General features: G+C 45.7%; 1 protein-coding gene and 1 pseudogene across 1 annotated transcript; both read left to right on the top strand.

Moving 5' to 3' along the window:
- Positions 1-255: 255 nt before the first annotated feature.
- Positions 256-7,056, top strand: gapdh (glyceraldehyde-3-phosphate dehydrogenase). Its single transcript, XM_056287091.1, has 12 exons — positions 256-320; positions 803-848; positions 2,658-2,757; positions 3,218-3,324; positions 3,515-3,605; positions 3,755-3,870; positions 4,453-4,534; positions 4,707-4,858; positions 5,980-6,058; positions 6,164-6,247; positions 6,375-6,472; positions 6,662-7,056. The coding sequence occupies exons 2-12, from the start codon at positions 826-828 to the stop codon at positions 6,729-6,731; spliced, it is 1,002 nt and encodes a 333-aa protein (XP_056143066.1). The 5' UTR covers positions 256-320; positions 803-825; the 3' UTR covers positions 6,732-7,056.
- Positions 7,057-12,218: 5,162 nt separating this feature from the next.
- The window catches only part of LOC130117880 (non-homologous end joining factor IFFO1-like), a 13,827-nt pseudogene continuing 8,599 nt past the window's right edge, over positions 12,219-17,446 (top strand).

Raw genomic sequence — 17,446 nt, 5'->3', positions numbered from 1 at the left:
TGAATACCCCTGAATGCTCCGGTATTTCCGCACTGATTTCAGTTGAACGAATGTGGCCAATTTAGCCTTTTAATTGGACGCAGAAGACATTTTGATTAGACAGAAGTCTCTTCTCTGTTACTCAACCACGCTCATGCTAACATGAAACCAACTCCTACAAACTCAGGTGACCTTGACATTCTGAGGGGGGGCGGGGCGAGGAGCAGCGTCCATCAAAAAGGGGCGGGGCATAACCACCGCTCAATCATAAAAACCCCCAGTGCCACTTTGCTCGCCCTCACTCACACCCAGAGTCGCAAGGCAGAGGAGTCTCACAAACGGTAAATGCTTGCTAAAACTGCTGAGAGATTTTCACTTTGGACATTATGAAGAACTTAACACCACAGGGAAGCGTTATCTTGCAGTAGCTTGGAAGATTTTGTATGGCTTTTAACTGACTTAGATACTCAGGCCTATTCATAATAGTTTGTAAGTGCATTATGTTGCAGGGGAATCCACCTTGCCTTATTTGCATGTTGTATCTTTGGATCTAGTCGTATTTGCCTATGAAGGGGTAGACACAGGTATTACTTGCAAACTTGGGAGTCGTGTTAACGGATCTACTTTTGAGTTTTTTTCCAAGAGCAGCCAGAGATAGCTTATCATTTGAATCCCAACGCAAGATCCTTTTGTCTCTGTGCTCATGCTTATCTCAACACAACCAGTCATTAGATTTGAGGCAATACATGTTACTCAGTAATGGGACATTGTTTTTTTTTTCCAGCCCCATCTAATTTTTCTCTTCTCACCCTTCTCTTTCCAGAGGACTAGATCAACCCAGGCAAAATGGTTAAAGTTGGTGTCAATGGGTAAGAGCTTATTTCTGCAAAAGAATCTTTTTTTTTTTAACATGACTAGATCAACAGCAAAACAAGCAACAGTCCCTTATGTGTGGGGGTACGATCCGTTATCCCAGCTCGCATTCATACGCCCCTTGGATGTGGTGGCACGGGCAACCTGATACAGCCATTTAATCCTCGAAATACCTGCATAAGAGTAGTGTCGCCCAGCTGCACGGAGAGCCCAAACCCACAATCTGTGCACCCTCCGCCCTCGATGATTATGAATTGCTACACAGAGTAACACAAAGTATGAAACAATCCATTGCATTTTATATTTCCTTGTTGGGAGAAAAAAAAGACTTCTAATTGAGCCACCACACACCCACCCACAGACCCACACCCATTTCGCTTGGCAGAGTGTCTTATCTTGAGTAACCTTCCATGATGAGTGAACTGGGATTGTCTCAGGGCTTAACTAGCTTGCCATGCTACTCTGAATGTTTAGACAGCGTGCAATAAATAGCATCGCTGCACAGCAGCTGAAGTGCAGTACAGAAGTTTTCCATGGAGGACGTTCACTCACACAAACACACACAGATGCATACATGCACACAAACCTACGGCCAGTCACCCGTTTGTTCTCATGTTATTCTTGGTGATCTTTAAACTTTGGGCCCTCGGCAGATAGCAATGTGGGCCATGGCTTGATGGGGGGGGGGGGGGTTGTTCGGTAGGAGACTGTTTTCCCACTGTTGTCTGTAGCAAACATAAGAGGACATGTATATCTTGGCACTAAGCATGAAAAACATTATTGTATGCGTAACATACCATACATTAGTGACGTAAGCAACCTAGCTAGTTATCCTATCCTCCGTTCTCTCCCAGCATGCACCTCTCCTCCCCTATTCCTCCACCCATTCCTTGGGGTCTGAGAGTACACCGTCTAAGGACAGCGTGTATCGGTGCCAGAGGTTTAGATCGGTGGTTAAAGAGTAACTCACCCACTGATCAAACAGTGAGCTGAAAATTTACCTCATGAGGATTACCACATTAGGGGTTCATGTAGACTTTAGCCCCCTGGGAGAGGGGGCGAGAGTAGAACCGCCTATGACACACATGGATATACACACACGGTTAAACACATGCACACGTATACACGCACACATGGACACACACACACACGTACACCCTCTACCCCTCCTCCTGAACTCTGCCCTTTTTTGTGTTGCGGTTTCTTGTTGCAGTCACGGCAGCTAGCAGTACATCTTCCCATACTAAAAAGGAAGGTGGTGAATAAAGTTATAAAATTGGCTGTTTTTTATTCAAGGCACAGATTTTCCAAATAACATTTTTGGCTCTTTTTTTTTCTGATAAAGTTTTTTCTTTGGAGTCTTTCCCTCGTCCCAATCGAGGGTCCAGGGATTGCGGGGTGGGGTGGGTGGATGGGGTGGGTGGATGGGTAGGATACATTGTCACATATTCTATTTTTATCTGCTGGAGAATGCAGTGTGATTGTAAAGGCCACAGGGGCGGAATTTTCATTTAGGGATATGCAAACAGAATTCGAATTGACTTGATATGCTGCAATAAGTATAACATTTTGATGCGCTGTCCAACTTTTGACACCGCGTCACTTTGCCATAAGTAGTTTTCTAAATCCAAGACACTGTATATTTGAGTACAACGGAGAAAAAAAACCCCAAATACAATCTGACTATCCTGAGTGACACAGCACATGGTGAATTTTAAAAATAGTCGACTGTAAAAAGTGGTGTGTGTGATGGTGACATACTACCATCTAGTGTCCTGACCGAGAACCAACTTTCTGCTTCTCAGATTTGGCCGCATCGGGCGTCTGGTGACCCGTGCCGCTTTCCACTCCAAGAAGGTGGAAATTGTGGCCATCAACGACCCCTTCATTGACCTGGAGTACATGGTAAGTCAACGGAGATTGTTATGGTAAATTAACACCACATATCGGGCATATTTTGCTAAATTTTTGCTCGTGGCTGACAAAAAAATAAGTATATCCTCATTATGTATATTCACAGCTGTCTCACCAACATATTACTGATTATGTTATTTGGGTCAAACTTTTGTGTCACTTGTTTTTTATTTATTTTTTTTTTGTGATTATCCTTCCCTGTAAAGAAGCAGTGACTAAATTTTTTAAAATTCTAAATGGAAACAAAAACAAAGCTGCCTTCTGAAGAAGAGTTTGGTGGCAGGCAAAAAACAAACAAAACAAAAAAAACCATCTAGGGACTATATTGATTTTACCCTGAAAGCCAAAGAATGGTTTGGTCAGCCGAGCTGTTCGATTCAATGTCATACACAAATGAAGGTCAGATGTGATTCTGCCCCGGTTGCCAACTCCAGACTCTTGCCCCCTGCAGGTCTACATGTTCAAGTATGACTCTACCCACGGCCGTTTCCACGGTGAAGTCCATGTTGAGGGTGACAAGCTGGTCATCGATGGACACAAAATCACCGTCTTCCACGAGTGAGTTCACCGAGCCAAGTGTTTGCTTATCCGACAGGATCAGCAGCATGCCGGTTTAGAAACTTTGACAAACTGCTGACATAGCACACCAAGATATACCTCTTTACAAATAAATAAATTACTGAGCAAACCACCTGAACCGAGACTAACCGAACCTTGGTTGTGTCCTCTTCCATTTCCTCTTGTGTAGGAGGGACCCCTCCAACATCAAATGGGGTGATGCTCACGCAGAGTATGTGGTTGAGTCCACCGGTGTGTTCACCACCATCGAGAAGGCCTCTGTGTGTATTCCCTCTTGTCTTTCTACTTTTGAAATTATGAATGATTTCTAATCTCGTGATACACGAACACTCGCACGCAAAGAGTATGCTTTCAGCATCGGTAATCCCCATTGGTTTACCCCCCGAACCCTCTCAATTCCCCTGTCCAGACCCACTTGAAGGGCGGTGCCAAGAGAGTCATCATCTCTGCCCCCAGTGCTGATGCCCCCATGTTCGTCATGGGTGTCAACCACGAGAAGTATGACAAGTCCCTCAAGGTTGTCAGGTGAGAGTAACGAAAGACATGCCCCCCCCACACACACACACACACACACACAAATCCCCCATTTGTGTTTACATTGATTAATGATTATAATTAGTGACAAGTTATTTCTGGTTTGCATTCCGACAGTTTGGTTGTAAATGTAGATCTTTAAACAGGTCTTTACTTGGATCGCAAGTGAGATTTTTGGAAATATTTTCTTAAGTGGGTAAAAAAAAAGTAAAAGGTTTGCATTAGCTGTAAAAGATCTCAGAAAACTCAAGTTACGCAAATTTGAGTTTATTTGCAAAACATGTTTTGTAGAAGGAAAAAAATGCTAACAAGAGACAGGCAAAACAAGGGGGCTCGAAGGTTCGAGAGTAGAAGCAAATCTTTTAGATTCGACTCAAAGGTCATGAGTTACTGGTGAGTTATTTACCAGTGGAATTCAAAGGGCCATCTTTCTCCTGTTGTTTGCAAATTCCAAGAGTGAGATCCAACTTTATGCAAAGCTTTTACTTTCCACCCAAGGCACGTCCCGCAAAAACATTTCTGTGAGCCAACCTCATATTTTTGTTTTTCTTTTGTAAACTCTTCTCATTTTAGCAATGCTTCCTGCACAACCAACTGCCTGGCACCCCTGGCAAAGGTCATCAACGACAACTTCGTCATCATTGAGGGTCTGATGGTAAGGATTAAACACACTGCCAGGGGACAATCGACCAGAGAGGCCCAGAGCAGACCTAATGCGTTATTGATTAAAAAGCCAAAACACGGTGCTGCGATCCAAGGCAGGTGCAAGCTTGTCTGGACCCGCCGTTCTCCATCAATGTGTACTTACTGGTCTCCTTTCTCCGCAGAGCACAGTCCATGCCATCACTGCCACCCAGAAGACTGTTGATGGTCCCTCTGGAAAGCTGTGGAGGGATGGCCGCGGTGCCAGCCAGAACATCATCCCCGCCTCCACCGGCGCCGCCAAGGCTGTGGCCAAGGTCATTCCTGAGCTCAACGGGTGAGCATCAAATCCAAAAATCCGCCGCTAACACCTGGAAACACCTAAAACATTAGCAGCTCGCTGTCCCGCCTTAGCACCACTGCGTTTCTGTTTTTAAACCGAAAAGAAAACAAGGACACGTAGGCGTCACAACTGCGACGCACTGCTGTTGTGTGACCTGTGAACAGAACGACACAGGACCGCGGTCTTACGTAATTGTGGAAGCGGGCCTAGACTTGCCCATACACTTTCAATTCAGTCGCCAAAGTCGCGTGTTATTGACGTCTTATCCTGAATGGGCGCGGAAAGGTGACGTAGTAAAACGGATGCTCGCGCTAAAGTTGGCTCGAGGGGAACCGTCTTAGAGCGCTTCGAGCCATTGAAAGGTCAGAACCACGTCTTCTGAGTCGAAACAGTCGCGTTTGCTGCCCTTTTGTTAACAATCGCGACCCGCACTAGCGGCTTGCCGCCCAATCCACCTCATAGGACCACCCCCTCCGCCCTCTTCCGCCGAACGCCCGCTTAAAACCCCTCTAAAAAGCCCACCCCCTAGTGGTAGCCCACCGCTACTGGCCGCCAGGTTCTCACGGCAGAGAGCTGATATGCTACCGTGTTTTTAGCTAACCGACAAACACAGAAGAGAAAGCGGACGCAACACGGCGTTTATCTAAAGGTTGCTTCGTTTCAGCAGGTTAGAGACTAGATCACGTCTTAGTTTCATCTCCGTCGGTGGTGTTTCTGCGAAATCCTACCTCGAATGAAACCACATGGGCAATACCAAGCGGTAGAATACACGGGAGAGGCTGAGAGAGAGTAGCGGTGGGGTGGGAAAAAACATGTATTTTGCCAATTTTCTCACCAATGACGATTATTTTGTAAATTTGGGAGGAAAAAAAATACAAAATCTTTAAAGACTTACAGCAAAAAACAATATCTAGATGCACTCACTCCCAAGCCCCCCCCCCCATAAATATACACGGATGGTACAGCTAAACCTGAGACGAAACGTCACATTGTGAATGAGTGAGTTGGAAGCCAGAGTCATGACGAGCTTCACATAGACCAAAAAAAAACAAAAACAATCTTTCCACTACACAGTGAATTTAGTTTGTGTTCTTCCCTGTCTTTTTATTGCACAGCAAGCTGACCGGCATGGCCTTCCGTGTCCCCACCCCCAATGTGTCCGTGGTTGACCTGACTGTCCGCCTGGAGAAGCCTGTAAGCACTCTTTTTTTTAAGATTATATGAAATCCCCCATAGCACCGAGTGAATATACAGTGCATAAAAGGCAAATGACTGAAAAGCACACCATCCTTTCGACAGGCCAAATATGAGGACATCAAGAAAGTTGTCAAGGCCGCAGCTGAGGGACCCATGAAGGGAATTCTGGGATACACAGAGCACCAGGTTTGTTCTTGACTGACTCTTGATCTATTGACGACAGTGCCATCGGTCATTATGATACTTTAAATCGTCGTCCCTAATACCTGCTATGAGAGGGAGACTCATGGGGTGCCTTCCTTTCATTCTGTAGGTGGTGTCCACCGACTTCAATGGTGACACTCACTCCTCCATCTTTGATGCTGGTGCCGGCATTGCCCTCAACGACCACTTTGTGAAGCTGGTCTCATGGTGCGCCTGCAATCATGGCATTACTGATCTACTATGCAAACACACACACACACACACACACACACACACACACACACACACACACACACACACACACACACACACACACACACACACACACACACACACATATACAGTTCATCATCACTTGCAAACATAAGTAACAATTCCTCTCTTGTTGCTCTCTAGGTACGACAACGAGTTCGGCTACAGCAACCGCGTGTGCGACCTGATGGCCCACATGGCTACCAAGGAGTAAACCAGCCAATCTACCAATCGGCTTTGACTGCGCTACGTCACCGCATCTTCCCAATTCCAGAGTTATACATCTACATGACTATTTGTATTATCTATGGCTCTGTGCCTGATTCCATTGCATAAATAGCACTGTACCCATTACATGCCTGAGGAATGGTCCCACAGAAATCAAACATTGGTTTTAAATTCATGACCAATATATTTTTGTATTTTAAAGTCCCAGTTCTGTTCTTGTGTGAGATGGAGTGAAGGTGTGCGAGTCTTACTCTGACTGCGGTACTGAAGTACTGCACTCAGTTGTGGAATAAAGTCCTCCGTTTGTGAGATATTTGCTCTCCAGCCTCCTTTTTGCCCTTCTGTGATGGAAGTACACAGCACATTGCTGCAAAACATTTCCACTGGTATTGTCGGTTAGTCTCATAGATTTGGTTCAGCGACCAAGGCATCAAACATGTCCACGCACATAACTGACTTGAATCCAATGATGAGAAATTGAAACAACTCAACAGTTTGCTATCGATTGGGCCTTTCAGTTGCCCGGGGCTGGATGTCAATTACTATACACCCAGCCTTTTAATGTTAATGCTAAAGAGTCCCCCTCTCATCTGCCAATCCATCACTCCTCTTTATTTATCTAGGTTCATGATTTAGATTAGTTGTACGATGTAGTTTTTGTAATGTGTCACCTCTCGGCCCCCCTCGGACCTGTTCAATAACTGGTCGGTCTGGGTAACCAAGGGTAATGTAATGTGGCTAACTCAGTCTGACAGGTCTCGATGAATTGCACTCAGGCGTGATATTGACATGCTAGTGCGATAAGCAGTCCACAGAACAACAAAAACAACAAGATGTTCTTGTTCCTCTTCTCACTGACGCCTAACTAATGTAATATATTGGACTTAACAGTAGCGGATGAGGGTGTCACTGTCAATTGACACTGTAATTAATTAGGGGTTCAACTTACCACCTTATAAAGGGAGCTGTAGAACAGGGAGCATCTCTCTCCCATCGACGGAAGTGATGGGAGAGCAGAAGTGCAATAAATAATCATGCGATTGCACACGGCCTTGTTGGTAACTCATGGGAATCCTAAATGGAGGGTCTCCCTAATTTTGCCATTGAAGGGTGTTTATGCCATCCTTCGGCCTGTCCAGGGTGTCTCCCCGGCTGCCGCCCAATGACTGTTGGGATAGGCTCCAGCATCCCCGTGACCCTGAGTAAGGATAAGCGGTTTGGATATCGGATGGATGGGTGGATGGATGTTTATGCATCAGACGACATTTATTCCCATCACCTTGCAAGGTTTGGGGTTGGAGCGTTTCTATAAAGTCGTTCCAGTAACGCAGTGTGCAGGGTCGACCTTACTCACAACGACCCCATCCCACCGCTTCAGCCCTTCGCCGGTGACGATCGCAACGTCGAGGAAGAGGCTGAAACGGAGGGCGTGAGAAGAGAGGCAGTACATTAACGTCAAATTTGGGCCTTTGAGGGTTTCCTGGTCATCATTTCAGAATCAGAACCATGTTTGTTGGCCATATAGGTTTGCACGTACATGGAACTTAACGGGGAATAACAACACTACAACACAGCAATCTTCAGATATATACACAAGGACTGAATATATACAGGCAAAAATAAGAGGCAAATCACATTTCTGTAATTACAGTTAGATTGCAGACATAGTTGTACGCCAGCGCTCGCCTCGCAGCCTGGACATGTATTTCTATATTTCAGCTATTTCTTTTAATGCCTCAACAAGAGCCGACCACCATTTTAATCCTTGAGGGTCAAATCAGAGACCATCGCTAATCTGATCGGTTGACAAGACTTATGTCGGCAGGCTGGTAGAACACACACACACACACACACACACACAAACACAAACACATAATTGTGATAATCAAGCCTACATTATCATTATAATGATCTTCTATAACTATTGCAACAAGTGCCATACAGCTGGAGGGAAGGCCACATGCATATAAACAGTTTTTGTGCACAAATGAGATCCTGATGACGGAAGCGTGCCATCAGCGGATGAAAGCTGCAGAATGGATCCGAGAGAACGACGGCGGATTAGAGGAGAAGAAATGCAGAGAAGGACAGAGGTTACACAATCTCAAATACCCTCCCTCCAATTCCCTTTCTCCCCCTCCCCCTCACTCTCTCTCTTTTTCATACCCGCTTTGTTTGCAAGCCTTTTGCTGTGGTCATTTCACAGCCAGGCCGCTAAACCGCAACAGTTACTGTGAGGGACCAACTCAAGGAATTACCAAGTGAGGCTTAAAACTTATATAACACATAAATATATGTATGTACGAACAAATGAAAAAGTCTCAAGGAGGAGGAGGACGGTGACGGACAGAACGAGGAAGGTGAGTGGTGATGCTTGTCTTGTAGTGTATGCGTGCTGTGTGTGTGTGTGTGTGGGGGGGGGGTGGCAATACAGAGATAGGTACATAGAGAGAGAGAGAGAGGGAGAGGGAGAAAGACAGGTGGAGAAGGAAAGATGAGCTGACAGACTGAGATGATACCAGTGCTGGGTGTCCGAGCACCTGTACGCTCACCCAGCTAGCTAGCAGGGAGTGTTCCCACAGCACCGGCTGACGTTCCCCACAGGCTCTGCTTCTCTTCTGTAGAGGACGTCTTCATCTAACGTCCAAGGAACATGTTAAGGATGTTTACCATTTCAAATAATGTTGCTAGAACGTTAAATGTTAACAAAGGCAGAGCGTTTCAGGGGCACCATTCGGAGGATGCTGTTGAGGTAACAGATTCTAGAATGTTCTTCCATAAAACAGTCCTGCAATGTTACACGATAACAAAGGGAGAACAACATTTTGGAAATGTTTTCAGGATGTTATCAAGGCCTGAAATTACAGCACGTTTTTCTATAACACGTTCCCAGAATGTCATCCGGGGAGGTTCTGTGGACGCAACGAAAACACTACGAGAACCTTCTGAGATGTTATTCCCTAACCTTGTCAGAGCGTTTTCATAACAAAGAGCTGCTGGCTGGGTACATACTATATCATAACGAGTATGCATGTGTGTGCACCTCTCAAGTGTTGTAACCGGTACTGCTTTAACTAGTATGCATGTGTTCAGCTTCAGTGGCGGCTGGTGCTGAAAAATTTCGGGGGGGGGGGCGCAATTTACCTTGGTGCAGCACACCTGACAGCTGCTTTAGTGCAGCGGTTCTCAACCTTTTTGGGGTCCTGGACCCCCTGCGTATTTTTGATCTACCCTGAGGACCCATCCACCTGATCTTGGGGGAGGGGGGTTGCAATTTGATATAAACAGTAGAAACTGCATTTTAAATTGCATTATAGCATTTATTCACTCTTTGGGGCAAAAATAAGAGCTTTCAGTTGTAACTTAGATATAGTTAACAAAACAGAATATGTATTCAGTAACTTTCAGATATATGTAACAAAACAGAATTCTTATGCAGTAACTTTCAGATATATGTAACAAAACAGAATATGTATTCACTAACTTTCAGATATATGTAACAAAACAGAATATGTATGCAGTAACTTTCAGATATATGTAACAAAACAGAATATGTATTCAGTAACTTTCAGATATATGTAACAAAACAGAATATGTATTCAGTAACTTTCAGATATATGTAACAAAACAGAATATGTATTCGGTAACTTTCAGATATATGTAACAAAACAGAACATGTATTCAGTAACTTTCAGATATATGTAACAAAACAGAACATGTATTCAGTAACTTTCAGATATATGTAACAAAACAGAACATGTATTCAGTAACTTTCAGATATATGTAACAAAACAGAGTTCTTATGCAGTAACTTTCAGATATATGTAACAGAACAGAATATGTATTCAGTAACTTTCAGATATATGTAACAAAAAAGAATATGTATTCAGTAACTTTCAGATATATGTAACAAAACAGAATATGTATTCAGTAACTTTCAGATATATGTAACAAAACAGAGTTCTTATGCAGTAACTTTCAGATATATGTAACAAAACAGAATATGTATTCAGTAACTTTCAGATATATGTAACAAAACAGAATATGTATTCAGTAACTTTCAGATATATGTAACAAAACAGAATATGTATTCAGTAACTTTCAGATATATGTAACAAAACAGAATATGTATTCAGTAATTTTCAGATATATGTAACAACAGAATTTTTATGCAGTAACTTTTAACAATGCAAACGGGAGCGAGATCTCTTATTAAAATACAATAAATTACACTTGTGAAACAGATGTAATTAGAGGAAAAAAGTCCTGTTACCCTTTATAGTTTAGGTAGATAAAGGACTCAGTCACATTTGAGTAAAATAATCCTATTTCTATAAATGTCATAGGATCTTTTTTTTAAAGATATTTTATTTTCACGGACCCCTTGCAATTACACCACGGACCACTAGGGGCCCGCGGACCCCCGGTTGAGAAACACTGCTCTAGTGTACACGCAGTCACAGAGTTATTAAGAAGGGCAATGTAGCCTATAGATTTTATCAGGGTTCGTAGACGGTGGATGATTGACAGTTGAAGATGAGGCGTGGTGGTGGGTGTGAACATAATTGACAGCCACGAGAATTGTCCAATCACATTAGATAAAAAAACCATTGAAAAAATACCAATTAGCTGCCAATAAAAGTGGGCGTGTCTGGGGCACACAGAACTGCGCCCCCTGGAAAATCTGAAGAAACCAATCAGACAGCAGCCTCAGGTCACCCGCTCACCACAAGTTTGGGGGCTTACATAAGGTATGGTTGGGCCGGCGCCCCTCACCCAGGAAGTATATGTAACCAACCAAACACCATGTGGAACCAATATTTAATGGCTGCTGACAGACTGAAAACACTTTTATTTCATAATTATTTACATTATACAACTAAATTATATTTGACATGTTTAAGCAGATTTTCATCTCTTGACATTTGAAGGGGGGGCGACCCAGCGTCCTCTACTGGCCAGCCGCCACTGGTGCCACCTGAACAATGGCGTGGCGTTGATGCAGCTCCTGTGCTTTGTGATTTTCACATTGACGCAAACTGTTCTCATGTCGGCATGAGGAGTGGGAGAGAGACTCAAGCTAAGACATCCTCCCACGCGCTACGTCCCCCTGGGGAAACTCCCCACAGTCAGGTGAAAAGAAGCGGCTGGCGACTCCACATGTATCGGAGGAGGCATGTGGTAGTCTGCAGCCCTCCCCGGCTCGGTAGAGGGGGTATTTGGCTAAGTACAATTGGGGAGAAAAGGGGGGGGGGTCAACAAAAAAAGGAAATATACTAGTTGAGGTGACCTAGAAATGATATCACTATCTTAGCACGTCTTTGCCGAAGAGATAATGGTCCTACCTCATCCTCTTAATTAATGTATGCTCACTTTGGAGCCTCTTTAATTACCCTCCACTCTGATTACATGCTTTTAAAGGCGCTCTTTGAAAAACTGACCCCCCCCCCCCTCGGGTCAGCGCAGCACATCCATGGGAATCAACGACTCACAGAGGGACTCCTGGCTCGTCCCTGCGTCCATACCGCCGGTGTTTCGCTCTCATCTGCACCCCAGCACAGACCTGGCCGTGGGGACCTTCCTCCTCATCACCGGTGAGCGCGTCTTCTAATACTAATCAATTGAGTCATCGATAAAATGCGTTTATCTTAACGCAGTGCTCATGGATGGAGATTATCCTGCCCTGGACTTCCTTTCCTACAAAGAGCCAACACAGAGAGACTTTTATTATTGTTGTTGTTGTTGTTTCTGTCAAAAGATGCATCAAAGTCCGGGTGGTATGGCGGTCTATTCCGTTGCCTACCAACGCGGGGATCGCCGGTTCGAATCCCCGTGTTACCTCCGGCTTGGTCGGGCGTCCGCGGGTGGAAAGTCAGACGTGGGTGTGTGTCCTGGTCGCTGCACTAGCGCCTCCTCTGGTCTGTCGGGACACCTGTTCGGAGGGGAGGGGGAACTGGGGGGCAATAGCGTGATCCTCCCACGCGCTACGTCCCCCTGGCGAAACTCCTCACTGTCAGGGGAAAAGAAGCGGCTGGCGACTCCACATGTATCGGAGGAGGCACGTGGTAGTCTGCAGCCCTCCCCGGGATCGGAGGAGGGGGTGGAGCAGCGACCGGGACGGCTCGGAAGAGTGGGGTAATTGGGCATGTATAATTGGGGAGAAAGGGGGGGGCTGCATCAAGCGTACTGTAGCGAATTCGCGGGACAACGCAACCACAGGAACTGCCGCGGCCGGGACGCGAACCCGTATTGCCCGCACCGCTCAGACAAGCCAATGATGTGCCGAGAATTCCGACAACGATACCAGGATTTTACCTCTGGTTTATTTGTTTATTTTTGGGAAGGGGGTTCAGGCAGACCGCATGCAGAACATCTCATGAAACCATCTCTTGCGAAACACGGCGCGGGGTGAAACAGAGAGCACTGCAGCCATGGCGTACAGGGCCTCCGTCCTGCACGGGGGTCTGTCTGATGCACTGGGTGCTACCTGTGGATCCCGATCAATACACCCACTGTCTGGCTAGCCAACAACCCAAAGTAGCTGTTAATAACCAATGCTCGCGCGCGCGCACACACACACACACACACACACACACACACACATTGACAGACACTAAAATGCCGCACCCTCGGGGTCAGGCTCGGGGTCAGGGATTTAAAAATGGCGCATTGATCTCCCCCAAGGCACGCGGGAGAGTACTGTACAATCAATCTCTGCAGGAATAAAAGCCCACCTCCTGTGATAATGGGCCATTTCTTTTCTTTCTTTTCTTTTGGAATAAAATAATACGCCAAAGCTGATCTCATTTTGAGCCACCCGCAGCCATCTGCCATTTTCTTTCTCTGTCAATCACATTTTCCTCCTCACGTCTAAGCCCGTCGTCACTGACAGTCTGCTTGGCTCCGTGGCTCACCCCATCTGGCTTCTTTCTTTCTTTCTTTCTTTCTTTCTTTCTTTCTTTCTTTCTTTCTTTCTTTCTTTCTTTCTTTCTTTCTTTCTCTCTCTCTCTCTCTCTCTCTCTCTCTCTCTCTCTCTCTCTCTCTCTCTCTCTCTCTCTCTCTCTCTCAACCCCCTCCACCCCCTCTCCGACCCTATCCCACCGCCCCCCCCCCACAACCAGGTTTCCTGTCAGTGCTGGGGAATGGCATGGTGCTGTTGGTTTACTGCAGGAAGAGGAAAAAACTTCGACCCGCGGAACTGCTAACCATCAACCTGACTATCTGCGATTTCGGCTTCAGCCTGCTGGGGGCGCCATTTTCCATCACGTCCAGGTAAACTGTGAGACGCCAACACGTTCACGTTTCAAGTTTGTTTGTCATATATGAAAGCAAGTTCGCGCTTCCATTCTCATAATCGAATACTTGTTTTGCTAACTCAACACTCAAGTGGGGCAATAAAAGTACCCATAAAAGTACTTCGAGAAATCAAAACGCGGGTAACAAAATACGCGCGCAAAACCGGTCAGCGCAGAGTTCGGATGGACCTGGTTAGCCAGTTTGCTACGGTAGAGGCCGTCTGCACAATAGTAAGGTGGCATGTGCAGTGGTGTTGTAAACAGCAAACTTGTGCAAATGGCAGCTTGTGCAGTCGGCAACAGTAACCATAACAAACAGGTACCCCCCCCCCCCAAGTCATGTCACATTATAACATAAGTTATAGATATTCTATTGTAACCGGTTACTTTCTTGCCCGGTGCGGGATTCGATACGGGGTGTGCTTCACCATAAGGCGACATCGCTAACCGCTCGGCCAAAGGGTCAGACCCGTTGGCTAGGGGCTAACGTGTCTTATTAGTAGTTTACACTATAAAGTAATTTACAGCCTGATTACCTCTTCATTTGCCATTTCTGCTATAGGCCACTTACAAACTTGCGGCATCTTGTCAGTCTTGCGATAGTCTTGTCCTTTGCGGGCCACCGTCGCTCGGGTGTTACTGATGTCATTGGACCGCCCGCTGGCCGCGGATGGTGGAGAAACATTCAGGGAACAGGAACACTTTATTTTCCCCCAAGCCCACAGCAGTACAACACAAAGACAAAAACACACCCGAAAACTACAGCAAGGCAAATATCCAAACTAACACATATATCCAAACTAAAAACAAAAACAACACACTGTCCGAGGGAACTGGGTGACAGGGTGACTGTCGGAACTGCTGGTCCGCATGGGCTAGCAGTTAGCTTAGCCCAGTTAAAAAAACAAAGAAGGTTAGCTTAGCCCGCCCTGCGTCCTGTCAGGCCGCCCTCGGTGTTTCCTCCTCGGGCGCAGCTCCAGGCAGGGGCCGTGGTCCCTGGGCCCACCGGAGGAAGCAGGCCGAGCTCTCACACCCTACTGATCGTACCTTTAGGGTGGTGAGTCGAACTCAAAAGTGAGCGGGGCCAGGACGTATGTGAAGACTGACACCGCTACAGTGCAGATCCATTAAACCAGTGTTTCTCAACCGGGGGTCCGCGGACCCCTAGTGGTCCGTGGTGTAATTGCAAGGGGTCCGTGAAAATAAAATATCTTTTAAAAAAAAGATCCTATGACATTTATAGAAATAGGATTATTTTACTCAAATGTGACTGAGACCTTTATCTACCTAAACTATAAAGGGTAACAGGACTTTTTTCTCTAATTACATCTGTTTCACAAGTGTAATTTATTGTATTTTAATAAGAGATCTCGCTCCCGTTTGCATTGTTAAAAGTTACTGCATAAAAATTCTGTTGTTACATATATCTGAAAGTTACTGAATACATATTCTGTTTTGTTACATATATCTGAAAGTTACTGAATACATATTATGTTTTGTTAACTATATCTAAGTTACAACTGAAAGCTCTTATTTTTGCCCCAAAGAGTGAATAAATGCTATAATACAATTTAAAATGCAGTTTCTACTGTTTCTATCAAATTGCAACCCCCCTCCCCCAAGATCAGGTGGAGGGGTCCTCAGGGTAGATCAAAAATACGCAGGGGGTCCAGGACCCCAAAAAGGTTGAGAACCACAGCATTAAACGACCCGACTGTAACTGCAGTAGTCTACTATCCCGGTAAAGTATAACGTTTCACTGGATTGTAATATTTATTTAAGCTTATGTCTCCTCCAGCAAGGAATTTTTTTCCAGTGTTTCAGAGACATAATTAGTGACAATAAAAAAGAAAGCAAATTACATTAGATTACACTTTACCCAGATAGCATCCGGATGTGGGTCACTTCAGGCAATGATGCGGCACTGATGGCCTTCTGGCCCTGACAAAATGGATGTGAGCCCGAAGTGGCCCACATATATGATAGCAAATATGGCCCAAATATGCCAAATTAAATGTGGGCCTTTTTTGGCAAAGATACAGTGCTCTCGGCAACATGTAATCTGGATGTGACCCAGAAGTGGCCCGCGTGGTAAATGGTGAATATGGCCCAAATATCACAAAACAAATATGGGCCACCTTTGGCAAATATGTGGCACATGTGGCATTGCTATGGATTGGTTTCTGGCCCAGATCTGGCAAACAGGAGCGGACTGCCCAAGCGCCATCGTTCCACATGGTATGTGAGCCGGATGAAGTGTCGGGTGTGGGACGGGTCCGGGCCACAGCAATTTTGCTATCTGGGTATTGATCTCTTCGGGGGAAGTTTGAATTTCATTTCAAAAATTATAAGTGAATTGAAGTATTGTATTCGACCGGTCTTGAGCAATTATCGTGAGTCCTCACTGTCCGAGGCTGAGTCAAATCTGAGTCCAGTCATTATGCTGTGAAGTGACACGCTTCTCCTGGATCGCCACCTTGCCATGGTGGAGAAGCTTGTGTGTACCAGTGATCCCAAGAGCTATGCTGTCCGGAGCTTGGCTCCTGGTAGGGTCCCCCAAGGCGGATAGGTCAAGGGGGAGGTTCCAGATGAAGCGCAATCCAACAAAGACCTCAACGGTGTGACTGGCAGAAGATGTCTGTAGGCCATTTCGGCAGTGAAGGCGGATGAAGGCTGCAAAAGAGGGTGGTCCCCAATCGTCTTGGTTCTCCATGCCATTGGACTCTGGCCACCCCCTGCCAAGGACCATGTGGTGGCTGCAGGCGCGTCAGCCACTCCACATAAAAAGCTGTCACATGCAGGCGTCCTCCCAGTGACACAAGACCAAGACGCTCAAAAGACGGACTCGAGACCGAGTCCATCCTCGTGCACTACAACCGTTGTCGCCTTATCTATCAATGCACTTTGTGGCACAAACTCAAAAGGGTTGATCAGTCATCAGTATCATGAGAGTAACGTCCTGGATTATCACCTACTGTCACTCTGAGGACTGAAACGGAAAACCCAACCAGAAAGGTTTAAGTCCTTCTTTTTTTCTCTTCTTTTTTTTTTCCTCTTCTCTCCCCCCATCAGCCTGTGCCATGCCTGGGTGTTTGGGAGAACTGGGTGCATTTGGTATGGCATGCAGGGCTTTGTGTTTGGCATTGGCTCACTCCTCACCACCTGTCTCATCTCTCTAGACCGCTGCCTGAAGATCTGCTGCTTCAGTTATGGTCAGAAAACACACACACACACACAAGCACGCGCGCGCACACACACACACACACACACACACACACACACACACCCACACACACACACACACAGATGCACACCATGCCATTTTAAAGAGTCAAAGGGAGATTTGTGCAGTAATTGAACCCTTGACCCTGTCTGACAGTTCTTTGCTCCCGGGCTGATTCAGATT

Source organism: Lampris incognitus, chromosome 9, assembly GCF_029633865.1.
Source record: "Lampris incognitus isolate fLamInc1 chromosome 9, fLamInc1.hap2, whole genome shotgun sequence".
Classification (NCBI taxonomy): Eukaryota; Metazoa; Chordata; class Actinopteri; order Lampriformes; family Lampridae; genus Lampris; species Lampris incognitus.
Note: the sequence above shows the minus strand (reverse complement) of the source record. Positions and strands in the feature narration are given on the sequence as shown.